The 14,846-nt window shown below is 51.1% G+C and overlaps 1 protein-coding gene across 1 annotated transcript in view; it reads left to right on the top strand.

Annotated features, from left to right (window-relative positions):
- The window catches only part of LOC119977767 (amyloid-beta A4 precursor protein-binding family B member 2-like), a 75,806-nt gene that overhangs the window by 35,957 nt on the left and 25,003 nt on the right, over positions 1 to 14,846 (top strand). The window contains exons 2-3 of the mRNA XM_038818970.1: positions 3,797 to 3,880; positions 5,057 to 5,265. Coding sequence (XP_038674898.1) covers positions 3,797 to 3,880; positions 5,057 to 5,265 — 293 coding nt within the window. The remainder of the gene's footprint in view (positions 1 to 3,796; positions 3,881 to 5,056; positions 5,266 to 14,846) is intronic.

Genomic DNA, 14,846 nt, shown 5'->3' with positions numbered 1-14,846 from the left:
AGTCGGCAAGTGATGTGAATTAGATTCTCCATTCTGCCCGAAAGAGATTTTAAAATGCATTGGGCTGCTGCAACCTGGCAACGCCCCGGGTCCTGATGGCTTCCAGGTCGAGTTTTACAAAAATTCTCAATCGTCCTTCCCCTTAATATTGGATATGTTTAATGACTCGCTGTCTCGCCGTTCATTACCTCCGACCCTGACTCAAGAGTCTATTTCTTTGCTCCTTAAAGGGGACTGAGTGCAGCTGATACTGACCATTCTGACATTCAAACACCGACACTAAGCTGCTGGCTAGGGTGCTGGCATTCTGGCTAGGGTGCTGCCATTCTGGCTAGGGTGCTGCCATTCTGGCTAGGGTGCTGGCATTCTGGCTAGGGTGCTGCCATTCTGGCTAGGGTGCTGGCATTCTGGCTAGGGTGCTGCCATTCTGGCTAGGGTGCTGCCATTCTGGCTAGGGTGCTGCCATTCTGGCTAGGGTGCTGCCATTCTGGCTAGGGTGCTGCCATTCTGGCTAGGGTGCTGCCATTCTGGCTAGGGTGCTGCCATTCTGGCTAGGGTGCTGGCATTCTGGCTAGGGTGCTGGCATTCTGGCTAGGGTGCTGGCATTCTGGCTAGGGTGATGCCATTCTGGCTAGGGTGCTGCCATTCTGGCTAGGGTGCTGGCAGTCTGGCTGGAGTGCTGGCATTCTGGCTAGGGTGCTGCCATTCTGGCTGGGGTGCTGCCATTCTGGCTAGGGTGCTGCCATTCTGGCTAGGGTGCTGGCATTCTGGCTAGGGTGCTGCCATTCTGGCTAGGGTGCTGGCATTCTGGCTAGGGTGCTGCCATTCTGGCTAGGGTGCTGGCAGTCTGGCTAGGGTGCTGCCATTCTGGCTAGGGTGCTGGCAGTCTGGCTAGGGTGCTGGCATTCTGGCTAGGGTGCTGCCATTCTGGCTAGGGTGCTGGCATTCTGGCTAGGGTGCTGCCATTCTGGCTAGGGTGCTGGCATTCTGGCTAGGGTGCTGGCAGTCTGGCTAGGGTGCTGCCATTCTGGCTAGGGTGCTGCCATTCTGGCTAGGGTGCTGCCATTCTGGCTAGGGTGCTGCCATTCTGGCTAGGGTGCTGGCATTCTGGCTAGGGTGATGCCATTCTGGCTAGGGTGCTGGCATTCTGGCTAGGGTGCTGGCATTCTGGCTAGGGTGCTGGCATTCTGGCTAGGGTGCTGCCATTCTGGCTAGGGTGCTGGCAGTCTGGCTGGAGTGCTGGCATTCTGGCTAGGGTGCTGCCATTCTGGCTAGGGTGCTGCCTCCCAGGTATCATTTCAGAGGATCAAACAGGCTTTGTGAAGGGCCAACAATTATCGGCCAATATTCGTCACCTTTTAAGTGTTATTCTTTCCCTCTCCCAAGTACCTGAGGTTATAGTATCTCTCGAAGCTGTAAAAGCATTTTATAGGGTGAATGGGATTATCTATTCGAGATTCTCGGGAGATTTGGATTGGGCCATAAATTTGCTTCCTGGATTTGTTGCCTGTATAATATCCATTCTGCCAACCTTCGTACAAACATTCTACACTCCGATTACTTCCCGTTGGGTAGGGGCACTAGACAGGGCTTCCCTCTTTCTCCACTTTTGTTGCTTTGACAATAGAGCCTCTCCATAGCGTTGAGAGCCTCGGATTAATGGAGGGGTATTTGTCAGGATGGGGTGGAGCTTGGGTACCGCTTTATGCAGGTGATGTCTCTAATTACGGAACTGTCTTCCTCCATAAAGAGCAGATTGAAGGCGCTGAATACATTTGGCTCTTTCTCTGCTTACAAATTGAACTTGGGTAACAGCTCAATTCAGCTTATTATCTTTCTACCTTTCCAATAGCAGCTTTCATAGAATTTACAGTGCGGAAAGAGGCCATTCGGCCCATCGAGTCTGCATTGGCCCTTGGAAAGAGCACCCTACCTAAGTCCACACCTCCACCCTATCCCTGTAACCCCACCTAAGTTTTTTTGGACCCTAGGGGCAATTTATCATGGCCAATCCACCTAACCTGCACATCTTTGGACTGTGGGAGGAAACCGGAGCACCCGGAGGAAACCCACGCAGACACGGGGAGAACGTGCAGACTCCACATAGACAGTGACCCAAGGCTGGAATTGAGACCGGGTCCCTGGAGCTGTGAAGCAACTGTGCTAACCACTGTGCCACCGTGCCGCCTTACTTGTAGAGTAGCAGTAGGTATGATAGCATAATCATTGTTATAGGTCTGGTAATCCAGTGGACGAATGCTCTGAAGATGTGTGCTCAAATCCCTAAACTGGGGAATTTAATTTCAGTTAATTTAACGAATCTGGGGTTAAAAAAATCTAGGGTGGGATTCTGCGGGAATCAGGGCGGGCAACTCTGGCACCGCGGAGTGGCGTGAAACACTCCTCCGTCGGCCGCCCCAAAGGTACGGAATCCTTTGCACCTTCAGGGGCTAGGCAGACACTGGGGTGATGTGTGCCGCGCCAGCTGGCGGGGAAGGGGCTTGGCGCCATGCCAACCGGTGCCGAAGGGGTGTACTGCCGTCATCCCAGCGCATGCGCAGGGGTGTTCATGTCCGCGTCGGCCATGGCGGAGGATCACAGCGGCCGGCACGGAAGAATAGAGTGCCCCCACGCACAGACCCGCCTGCGGATCGGTGGGCCCCAATTGCAGACCAGGCCACCGTGGGGCACCTTCCGGGGCCAGATCCCCCCCCCCCCCCGAGGACCCCAGAGGCTGCCTGCGCAGCCAGGTCCCGCCGGTAAGTACCTACTCTAATTTACCGGAAACAGGCGGCCACTCGGCCCATCGCCGGAGAATTGCCGGGGGGGGGGGGGGGGGGGGGGCACTGCCAGCGGCTGCCGACCGGCGCGATTCCCGCCCCCGCCAAATCTCCGGCACCGGAGAATTCGGCAGCCGGTGGGGGCAGGATTGACTCCTTCCCCCAGCGGGGGGTTGGAGAATCCCACCCCTAGTCTCTGTAATAGTCACCATGAAATGGTTGTTAAAAATCCCATGTGGTTCACTAATATCGTTCAGGGCTGGAATTCTGTTGTCCTTGTACAGCCTGACCTGTATGTAATTCCAAACCCACACTAATGTGGGTTACTGTTACCTATGACCTCTGGAATAGCCATTCACTCCACTGCAGCCAGGAAGTCAGCTCCCCACCGCCAATTAGGGATGGGCAATGATGATCACCAGGCCATTGGTGCACACTGTCAGTGAATAAAACAAGGTTCAATAAATGTGTCTGAAATGTTTTACACGTGCAGTTGTGTGTATATTGGGACAGGCTGTATGTTTGTATTGGAGCTAGTAGCTGCTGTGATGCCTCCATGGTTAAAGAGCTTCATTCACCACACTTGCTGTCCGGACAAAGGTCTGATGCTATCAACCAGAGACGAGGGTTTGACCCTGAAACGTTGGCGGTAATGGGGGTGTGGTAACCTACTGCCCGGCCAAATCTGCAGAAAGATTACCTGAGCTTTATATACTGCCCTTTCACTCCACGATTCTAAGTGGTGTGTTTGTGACAGGGCAGCGTCTGATGGCGATTGCTGTTCACACAATCCCAGCCTCGGCTGTGGTATTAAATTGAAGGTTTGTGTCCGTCATTGTTGGTATTTTTAGTAACCAGCAATCTCGCTGTCTGTAATTTCACATCAACCCCCCCCGGAGTGACTCTGGATCCAGCTTCTGATTTCACTCCAAGCCCAGGACTTGGGCTCTGCCACCGTATCAGATTAAATCACTGGGATTTATAAAAGAATGTTTAAGACTTTTCTCTTGCACCAGCTCCGGAGGAGATTACTGCAGCGAGAGGGAGGATTGATGGTGAAGATACTGGTGTCAGAATGGAGAGAAACATGATCGACTTGGGTTTGTGTTTATTGGGAAACGGGCCCGAGTTGATATTTACTGGTATACTGTCCGGGTTTGTGTTCACTGGGACACTGTCCGGGTTTCTGTTCACTGGCACGCAGGCCTGGGTTTCTGTTCACTGGTACACAGGCCTGCGTTTGTGTTCACTGGGACACTGTCCGGGTTTGTGTTCACTGGTACACAGGCCTGTGTTCGTGTTCACTGGGACGCGGACCTGGGTTTGTGTTTACTGGTACACGGGCCCAGGCTTAAGTTTACTGGGACGTTGTCCCGGGTTTGTGTTTACTGCTTGGGTTTGTGTTTACTGGGATGTGGGACTGGGTTTGTGTATGCTGGTACACGGGGCTAGGATTGTGTTTGCTTGCACATGGGCCCAGGTTTGTGTTTGCTGATACACGTGCCCGGCTTTGTGTTTGCTGGGATACCATCCCGGGTTTGTGTTTAATGGGACACCGGCCTAGGTTTGTGGTTACTGGGACATGGGCAGATCACAATAACTCACAGACAGTGCCTTCCAGATCACAATAACTCACAGACAGTGCCTTCCAGATCACACTAACTCACAGACAGTGCCTTCCAGATCACACTAACTCGCAGACATTGTCTTCTAGATCACACTAACTCGCAGACAGTGCCTTCTAGATCATAATAACTCGCAGACAGTGCCTTCTAGATCATAATAACTCGCAGGCAGTGCCTTCTAGATCACACTGACTGGCAGATAGTGTCTTCTAGATCACAATAACCCGCAGACAATGCGTTCCAGGTCACAATAACTCGCAGACAGTGTCTTCCAGATCACACTGACTGGCAGACAGTGTCTTCCAGATCACAATAACTCGCAGACAGTGTCTTCCAGATCACAATAACTCGCAGACAGTGTCTTCCAGATAACAATAACTCGCAGACAGTGCCTTCTAGATCACAATAACTCACAGATAGTGTCGTCCAGATAACAATAACTCGCAGGCAGTGTCTTCCAGATCACAATAACTCGCTGCATTAAAACATTTTCCTCATCTCCCCCTCTGACTCTGATGTGATGCCATTGCCTTGAAACATTGACTCTGTATCTGTTTCTGTAAAGATGCTGCCAGACCTGCTGAGTATTTCCAGTAATTTCACTATTATTGAGGATTGATTATTGATGCGTTGTTAACATTTGTAATTCAGATCCTATCTGGAATCGGAACTCGTTTGAGACAGATGCGGACTTGCCTTCTGGCTGGATGAGGGTGCGGGACACCTCGGGGACCTATTACTGGCACATTCCCACGGGAACAACTCAATGGGAACCACCGCCTCCAGCAAGCGATCAGGAACAGGGATCTCGGAAGCCCTCTGCCTTGTCACAGTGTACTACCCCCTCAGAGGAGCAGCAGGTAAATGCAACAGATTGTCAAGTTGGGTCAGGTGGAAAGCCGGCATGGAATGGAGAAAGAAAGCTGAACTCGGGCCTTCATAAACATGGAAATGATTTGGAGAGAAGGTGCCAGAACATAACGTAGGAACTAGGGGCAGGAAAGAGTCACTAAGCCCCTCACGCCTGCTCCACCAGTCAACACGATCAAAGCTGATCTGTCCTAAGTCCACCTTCCTGCCTGCTCCCCAATCTTTTCAAAATCTGTCAATCCCAGACCTTAATATATTCATTGATGGGGCATTTACATGCGTCTAGGTTAGAGAATTTCAAAGATTCATAAGCCTCTGAGTGAAAACATTCCTCCACAGTTCAAAGATGTGCAGGTTGGATGGATTCTCCATGCTAAATTGCCCGTCAGTGTCTAAAGATTGGTTAGCTGGGGTTACGGGGATAGGGCGAGGGAGTAGGCCGAGGCTCTTTCAAAGGATCGTTGCAGACATGATGGACCGAATGGCCTCTTTCTGCACTGCAGGAATTCTATGGTTCTATTCTGTTCTATGCTTCGTCTCAATTCTAAATGATTGGCCACTATACTGAGATTGACCCCATGTTCTAGATTCCCCAACCCGTGGAAGCAATCTCTCAGCAACTAACCTGTCAAACCCCCTCAGAACCTTCCTTGTATGTTTCAGTGAGATCACCTCTCATTCTTCTGAACTCCAGAAAATAGACCATAAGACACAGGAGCAGAAGTAGGCTATTCGGCCCATTGAATGTGCTGCACCTTTCAACGAGATCATGACTGATCTGATGTAATAACCCTCAACTCCACTTCTAAACTCCAATGAGTACAGGCCCAACCTACTCAACCTCTCCTCACAAGAGACTCCCTGTGTACAGATCAAACCGGGTTCGTCAAGAGCAGGCGGTTTGTGGCCAACCTAAGAAGGCTGCTGAATGTGATCATGATGCCCCTGGAGAGTAGGGAGACAGAGGTAGTTGTGGCAATGGAAGCGGAGAAGGCTTTCGACCGGGTTGAGTGGGACGATTTGGGTTCGGGGAGGGCTTTATTGACTGGATCAGGCTGCTGTACCAGGCTCCGGAGGCTAGTGTTAAGACGAATAGGACGACGTCTGACTATTTTAGACTGTACCGAGGGACAAGGCAGGGATGCCCCCTCTCCCCACTGTTTGCGTTAGCAATAGAGCCGCTGGCAATTGCCCTGAGAGATCCTAGGGGTTGGAAGGGGCTGGTACGGGGAGGTGGTGGTGGAACACAGAGTTTTGTTGTACGCCGACGACCTGCTGTTGTACATCACGGATCCAGTGGCTGGGATGAATGGAATCATGGGAATCCTGCGGGAATTTGGCCGGTTCTCGGGGTATAAACTGAACATGGCAAAGAGTGAGTTGTTTGCAGTCCAGGCGAGGGGCCAGGAGGGTCGGTTGAGAGGGCTGCCGTTCAGGCTAGTAGGGGCCAGGAGGGTCGGTTGAGGGGGCTGCCGTTCAGGCTAGTAGGGGCCAGGAGGGTCGGTTGAGAGGGCTGCCGTTCAGGCTAGTAGGGGCCAGGAGGGTAGGTTGAGGGGGCTGCCGTTCAGGCTAGTAGGGGCCAGGAGGGTCGGTTGAGGGGGCTGCCGTTCAGGCTAGTAGGGGCCAGGAGGGTCGGTTGAGGCGGCTGCCGTTCAGGCTAGTAGGGGCCAGGAGGGTAGGTTGAGGGGGCTGCCGTTCAGGCTAGTAGGGGCCAGGAGGGTCGGTTGAGGGGGCTGCCGTTCAGGCTAGTAGGGGCCAGGAGGGTCGGTTGAGGGGGCTGCCGTTCAGGCTAGTAGGGGCCAGGAGGGTAGGTTGAGGGGGCTGCCGTTCAGGCTAGTAGGGGCCAGGAGGGTCGGTTGAGGGGGCTGCCGTTCAGGCTAGTAGGGGCCAGGAGGGTCGGTTGAGAGGGCTGCCGTTCAGGCTAGTAGGGGCCAGGAGGGTAGGTTGAGGGGGCTGCCGTTCAGGCTAGTAGGGGCCAGGAGGGTCGGTTGAGGGGGCTGCCGTTCAGGCTAGTAGGGGCCAGGAGGGTCGGTTGAGGGGGCTGCCGTTCAGGCTAGTAGGGGCCAGGAGGGTAGGTTGAGGGGGCTGCCGTTCAGGCTAGTAGGGGCCAGGAGGGTAGGTTGAGGGGGCTGCCGTTCAGGCTAGTAGGGGCCAGGAGGGTAGGTTGAGGGGGCTGCCGTTCAGGCTAGTAGGGGCCAGGAGGGTAGGTTGAGAGGGCTGCCGTTCAGGCTAGTAGGGGCCAGTTTCAGATACTGAGGGATACAGGTGGCGCGGGACTGGGGCCGGCTGCACAAGTTGAACTTATCTCGGTTGGTGGAGCAAATGAGGATCGAGTTCCGGAGGTGGGATGCGCTCCCACTGACACTAGCGGGGAGGGTGCAGACGGTTAAAAGGACGATCCTCCCGAGATTCCTGTTCGTATTCCACAGTCTCCCCATTTTCATTCCGCTGTCTTTTTTCAAGAAGGACAATAAAATGATTATGGGATTTGTGTGGGTGGGAAAGTCCCTGCGGGTGAGGAGATTGATGCCCGAGAGGAACCGAGGGGAAGGAGGGCTGGCGCTGCCAAATGTTAGTAGTTGGGCGGCCAACATAGCTATGATAAGGAAATGGATGGTGGGTGCGGGGTCGGTTTGGGAGCAGATGGAGGCCGGGGCACCAGTTTGGCAGCGCTGGTTACGGCGCCCCTGCCTCTCCCGCCGGCACGGTACTCCACCAGCCCTATAGTGGTGGCGACGTTGCGGATCTGGGGCCAATGGAGAAGGCACGTGGGGGAAGTGAGAGCATCAGGTTGGTCCCCAATTTGCGACAATCACCAGTTTGCCCCGGGGAACATGGACAGTGGGGGACTGGGATTGAGAGGATGGGGGATCTGTTCATGGAAGGGAGCTTCCCGGGCATGAGGGCGCTGGAGGGGAAATTTGGGCTGGCGACGGGGAATGATTCCAGGGACTTGCAGGTTCAGGACTTTCTACGCAGACAGATTCCATCCTTCCCACGCCTGCCACTGAGGGGGATCCAGGACAGGGTAGTGTCCGGTGGATGGGTGGGGGAGGGGAGGGTCTCGGATATATATATAGACCTTTTGGGGGCAGAGGAGACGCAGGCCGAGGAGCTGAAGCTTAAGTGGGAAGAGGAGCTGGGAGATGAGATAGAAGAGGGGCTATGGGAGGGGACGTTGAGAAGGGTAAACGCGACTGCAACATGCACCAGGCTCAGCCTGATTCAATTCAAGGTCGTCCACCGGGCCCACGTGACAGTGGCCCGGATCAGTAAATTCTTTGGACTGGAGGACAGGTGCGCCAGATGTTCGGGAGGACCAGCGAACCAATCCACATGTTCCGGGCATGTCCAAAACTCAGGGGATACAGGCAGGGATTCGCGGACGTTATGTCCCGGGTACTGAAAACAAAAACGGTGTGAGTCCAGAGGTGGCAATTTTGGGGGTTTCGGAGGACCCGGGAGTCCAGGAGGAGAGAGAGAGGCTGACGGTTTGGCCTTTGCTTCCCTGGTAGCCCAGTGACGAATTCTGCTGGCCTGGAGGGACTCAAAGCCCCCAAAGTCGGAGGCCTGGCTATCGGATATGGCGAGCTTTCTTGATCTTAAGTTCGCTCTGAGAGGGTTATTGTCAGGGTTCGCCCGGAGGTGGCAATCATTGATCGACTTCTTCGCGGAAAATTAATCGTTAGCTGGGGGGGGGGGGGGATGCATTTCCTGCAGGTATAGTCAGCGGGGACACCGGTGGTATCCCTCACCACCCACATCCTACAGGAGGAGCATGCAACTGCCCTAGCCTCCATCATTTCCGTAAAGAGCGAGAAGGGAGCCAGGGGTTTACAGAGTGCAGCTGACTGGAAGCAGAGTCGGAGGGCGGAGGTCCAGTTGGTCTACAGGGCAGCTATATTCTGTAAAGTAAGAGGGGATGGAGGCTAGGGCAGTTGCATGCTCCTCCTGTAGGATGTGGGTGGTGAGGGATACCACCGGTGTCCACGATGACTATACCTGCAGGAAATGCACCCAACTCCAGCTCCTCAGAGACCGTGTTAGGGAACTGGAGCTGGAGCTGGATGAACTTCAGATCATCCGGGAGGGAGAGGGGGTTATCGAGATGAGTTACAGGGAGGTAGCCACACCCAATGTACAGGACAAGAGTAGCTGGGTTACAGTCAGGGAAAAGAATACTAACAGGCAGACAGTGCAGGGATCCCTCGTGGCCGTTCCACTTCAAAACAAGTATACCGTTTTGGATGCTGTTGGGGGGGATGACCTACCGGGGAAAGGCCCCAGCGGCCAGGTCTCTGGCAGTGAGTCTGGCTCTGGGGCTCAGAAGGGAAGGGGGGAGAATAGAAAAGCAATAGTAATAGGAGATTCAATGGTTAGGGGAATAGATAGGAGATTCTGTGGTCGCGAGGGAGACTCCCGAAAGGTATGTTGCCTTCCGGGTGCCAGGGCCAGGGATGTCTCGGATCGTGTCTTCAGGATCCTGAAGGGGGAGGGGGAGCAGCCAGAAGTCGTGGTGCACATTGGTACCAACGACGTAGGTAGGAAAAAGGGTGTGGAGGTAATAAACAAGTTTAGGGAGTTAGGCTGGAAGTTAAATGCCAGGACAGACAGAGTTGTCATCTCTGGTTTGTTGCCGGTGCCACGTGATAGCGAGGCTAGGAATAGGGAGAGAGTGCAGTTGAACACGTGGCTGCAGGAATGGTGTAGGAGGGAGGGCTTCAGGTATTTGGATAATTGGAGCGCATTCTGGGGAAGGTGGGACCTGTACAAGGAGGACGGGTTGCATCTGAACCAGAGAGGCACCAATATCCTGGGGGGGAGGTTTTCTAGTACTCTTCGGGAGGGTTTAAACTAATTTGGCAGGGGAATGGGAACCGGATTTGTAGTCCAGCAACTAAGGAAGCCGATATTCAGGATGCCAAAGCGTGTAGTGACGCAGTGGGGAAGGTAACACTGACAAAGGAGAGTACTTGCAGGCAAGGAGATGGGTTGAAGTGTGTATACTTCAACGCAAGAAGCATCAGGAATAAGGTGGGTGAACTTAAGGCATGGATTGGTACTTGGGACTACGATGTGGTGGCCATCACGGAAACTTGGATAGAAGAGGGGCAGAAATGGTTGTTGGAGGTCCCTGGTTATAGATGTTTCAACAAGATTAGGGAGGATGGTAAAAGAGGTGGGGGGGTGGCATTGTTAATTAGAGATAGTATAACAGCTGCAGAAAGGCAGTTCGAGGGGGATCTGCCTACTGAGGTAGTATGGGTTGAAGTCAGAAATAGGAAAGGAGCAGTCACCTTGTTGGGAGTTTTCTATAGGCCCCCCAATAGCAGCAGAGATGTGGAGGAACAGATTGGGAAACAGATTTTGGAAAGGTGCAGAAGTCACAGGGTTGTAGTCATGGGTGACTTCAACTTCCGAAACATTGAGTGGAAACTCTTTAGATCAAATAGTTTGGATGGGGTAGTGTTTGTGTAGTGTGTCCAGGAAGCTTTTCTAACACAGTATGTAGATTGTCCGACCAGAGGGGAGGCCATATTGGATTTAGTACTTGGTAATGAACCAGGGCAGGTGATAGATTTGTTAGTGGGGGAGCATTTTGGAGGTAGCGACCACAATTCTGTGACTTTCACTTTAGTAATGGAGAGGGATAGGTGCGTGCAACAGGGCAAGGTTTACAATTGGGGGGAAGGGTAAATACAATGCTGTCCTGAATTGAAGTGCGTAAGTTGGGAACCCATTTATCCCGAGTCTCTGCTTTCTGTTGGTTAGCTGATCCTCTATCCAATATATTATTCCCAACCCCAAGGACACCCAGATCCCTCTGCACTGAAGCATTTTGAAGTTTATCTCCATTCGATAAAAAGTTACCTTTTCGTCCGACCAAAATGGGTAACCTCACACTTATTCACGTTAAATTTAATCTTCCAAATTTTGGCTTGCTCCAGATCCATTTGTAAATTTCTTATTTCCTTATTGCAACTTACTATCCCTCCTATTTAGTGTCATCTGCGAATTTGGCAATAGAACCGTCTATCCCTGTATCCAAGCTGTTTATATAGATTGTAAATAACCGGGACCCAAGGACTGAACCCTGTGGCACCCCACTCGTTACATCCTGCCATCCAGAAATAGACCCATTTATCCCGAGTCTCTGCTTTCTGTTGGTTAGCTGATCCTCTATCCAATATATTATTCCCAACCCCATAGGATCTTACCTTGTATATTAACCTTTAGTGCGGCAACTGAACAAATACCTTCTGGAAGGCCAAATATACTACATCTACAGGATGTCCCTTATCCACTTGGCTTGTTACATCTTCAACGAAATGTGGCAAATTACCCTTCATAAAACCACGCTGACTCTGATAATAATGGATATCCCATTATTACTTCCATAATAGAGGATTCCAACAGTTTCCTAACAACTGACATTAAACTAACTGGTCAATAGTTTCCTACTTTCTGCCTTTCTCCCTTTTTGAATAAGGGTGTTACATTGGCATTTTTACAATGGACTGGAATCTTTCCAGAATTCAGGGAATTCTGGAATATTCTAACCAATGCTTACACTATCTCTGCTGCCACTTCCTTTAGGACCCTACAATGTAACCTATCAGGCCTCAGAGCCTCAGGCCTGTGTGCTTTTAATCCCAATAACTTGCTCACTATTCCCCCTAGTGATGCCGATTGTTTTAAATTGTTCCTTTTCAACACCTCTGAATTACCTATTACTATTGAGATGGTGCCAATGTCCTCACCTGAAAACTGAGGCAAAGTATTGATGGAGTGTCTCTGCCATTTGTGTTCCTCATTATTAACGCCCCAGTCTCGTCCTCTAAGGGACCAACATCGACTTTAGTTACTCTCTTCCTTTTTATAAACTTATAGAATCTTTTGCTATCTGTTTTTATATTTTGCGATGCATTTCTTTCATAATTTATCTTTGTTCTTTTTATTACTTTTTTAGTAACGTTTTATTGGTCTTTAAACTTTCCCAATCCTCCAGGCTGTTACTGACCTTTGAAAAGGTATGCCTTAGTTTTGCCTTTATGTTATCTTTAATCTCCTTGCTTAACAGCCTCCTTGCTTAACCACAGATGTATTTTCCCCCCTTACAATCTTTCTTCCTCTCCGGAATATATTTTATCTGAGAGAAATTGAATATGTCTCGAAATGTCTGCCTCTGTTCATCAATTGTCCGACATTTTAGTCTTTCTGCCCAGTCCACTAGGACCAAATCTGTCCTCATGCCTCCAGAATTACGTTGTTTTAACACTATAACACTAGTGTGGGATTCAAGTTTATTGCCCTCGAACTGAATTTGAAATTCAAGCATGCGATGATCACTCTTCTCGAGAGGATCATTTACTGCAAGATCATTAATCCCATCACATTGCACAATCCAAAGCAGCCTACTCTGTGATTGGTTCAACAACATATTGTTCCAAAAAACAATCTCAAATACACTCCATGAATTTTCCCCCGAGGCTCCTTGACAATTTGATTTGGGGATTAGTAGGGGAAATACAGGAGGGGTGTTAAGAAAATAGAGGATGGGTTGGGGCTGCAGGTAGGGCGTTAAAAATAGGGAGAGGTAAGTTTGTGGGACATTGAGTTTTCCTGTTTTCTCCATTGTATCCATAGGTTTATAGAATCAACAGCAAGAGAAAAAGACAGGAGAATGGGAAAAGTGATAAGCATAGAAATCAAGGTTCAGAATCAGATCTCGACACAGTAAAAAAAATAGTCGGGATAGGACACGGAATGTTAAAAGGACTGGCCTTGTACCTGAACACTTGGAGCATTGGAAATAAAACAGATAAATTAGTGGAGTAGACAGACAGATGCAAAGGGATAGGATATAGTTGGGATAACGGAAACATGGCTAAAGTTAACCAAGGATGGGATTCTCCCCTACCCGGCGGGGCGGGCCGCCTGGAAGGTGCGGAATCCTCCGCACCTTCAGGAGCTAGGCTGGCGGCAAAGGGCTTGGCGCTGCACTAACCGGCGCCGAAGGGCCTCCACTGGCCAACGTGAGTTGGCGCATGCACGGGAGCGACAGCATGCACTGGCGTCATCCCAGCACATGCGCAGGGGGGTCCTTCTCCACAGCAGCCACGGAGGACCGTTACAGCAGCTGGCGCGGAGAGAAAGAGTGCCCCCCACGGCACAGGCCCACCCGCCGATCGTTGGGCCCCGAGCGCGGGCCAACCCACCATGCCCCCCCCCCCCCCCCCCCCCCCCCCCGGGCCAGATCCCCCCGAGGATTCCGCAGGCCGCCTGCAGAGCCAGGTCCCGCCGGTACAGACCTGGTTTGATTTACGCCGGCTGGACAAGCCGAAAACGGGCGGCCACTCTGCCCATCGCGGGCTGGAGAATTGCTGGGGACAGGCCGCTGCCAATGGCCCCTAACTGGTGCGACACGATTCCTGCACCCGCCGCCGTCGGGGTAGCGGGGCGGGATTCACGGCGTGTGTGTGTGTCCCAGCGATTCTCCGGCCCGGCAGGGGGTCAGAGAATCCCACCCTGAGGGTATTCAGTTTTTAGGAAGGACAGACAGAAAGGAAAAGGTGGTGGAGTTGCGTTGTTGATTAAAGAAGATATTGATACAATATTGAGGAAAGATATTCGTACAGATGATGTGGAATCTGTCTGGGTTGAGTTAATAAACACCAAGGAGCAAAGAACATTGGCAGGGTAGTATGCAGACCAGCAAACTGCAGTGGTAATGTTGCCAAAGCATTCTACAGGAAATCGGAGATGCATGTGATAAAGGAACATCTGTGATTCCGAGTGACTTTAATCTGCATATAGATTGTCATGTGAGAGTACCTTTAAGAAATGGGTGTTTATCAGTGATGCCAGAGTGTGGGTGGGGCTGGGCTGTCTGTCAGCTTTTTACTTTTGTTTTAGGCTGTATGCTGCAGGGTGTGTTTTAGTTTCATTTTCAGTGTTGGAGCTGAAGCCAGACAAAGCAGGTGTACTGTTGATCTCTCTGATCTGTCTCTTGATCATTTGGTGAATTCGGAATTATACATGTTCTCAGTAGTGAATGTAAACCTGATGTGCTTCTGCTAAAATGTGTTTCCTTTATCTTCTGGATGTTGTTTGGGAAGTTATTAAGGATTACTTAGTGTTGTATTCTTTGGGGGTTGTATTTGAATTAATGGTTGCTAAGATGTTCACTGTATGTTTTAAAAAGGTTAACTTGAGTTCATAGAATAAACATTGTTTTGCTTTAAAAAATACGTTTCCGTTTCTGCTGTACCACACCTGTAGAGTGGGCCGTGTGCTCCCAATAACTAAAATCTATCAAAAGTTGTGGGTCAGGTGAACTCATGATACACTTTGGGTTCTCTAAACCCTGGCCCATCACAAGATTGGCTGAGTCAAATTAGTCACAGTACAATAGAGGAGGAATTTCTGGAGTGTGTACGGGATGGTTTTCTGGACCAATATGTTGAGGAACCAACGAGGGACTGGCCACCTTGAACTGGGTGTTGTGCAATGAGAAAGGATTAGTTGGAAACATAGTTGTGAGAGAGCCCTTGAGGATGAGTGACTATAA

This window comes from Scyliorhinus canicula, chromosome 14 (assembly GCF_902713615.1).
Source record: "Scyliorhinus canicula chromosome 14, sScyCan1.1, whole genome shotgun sequence".
NCBI lineage: Eukaryota > Metazoa > Chordata > Chondrichthyes > Carcharhiniformes > Scyliorhinidae > Scyliorhinus > Scyliorhinus canicula.
This window is presented reverse-complemented; position numbering and strand designations above follow the sequence as displayed.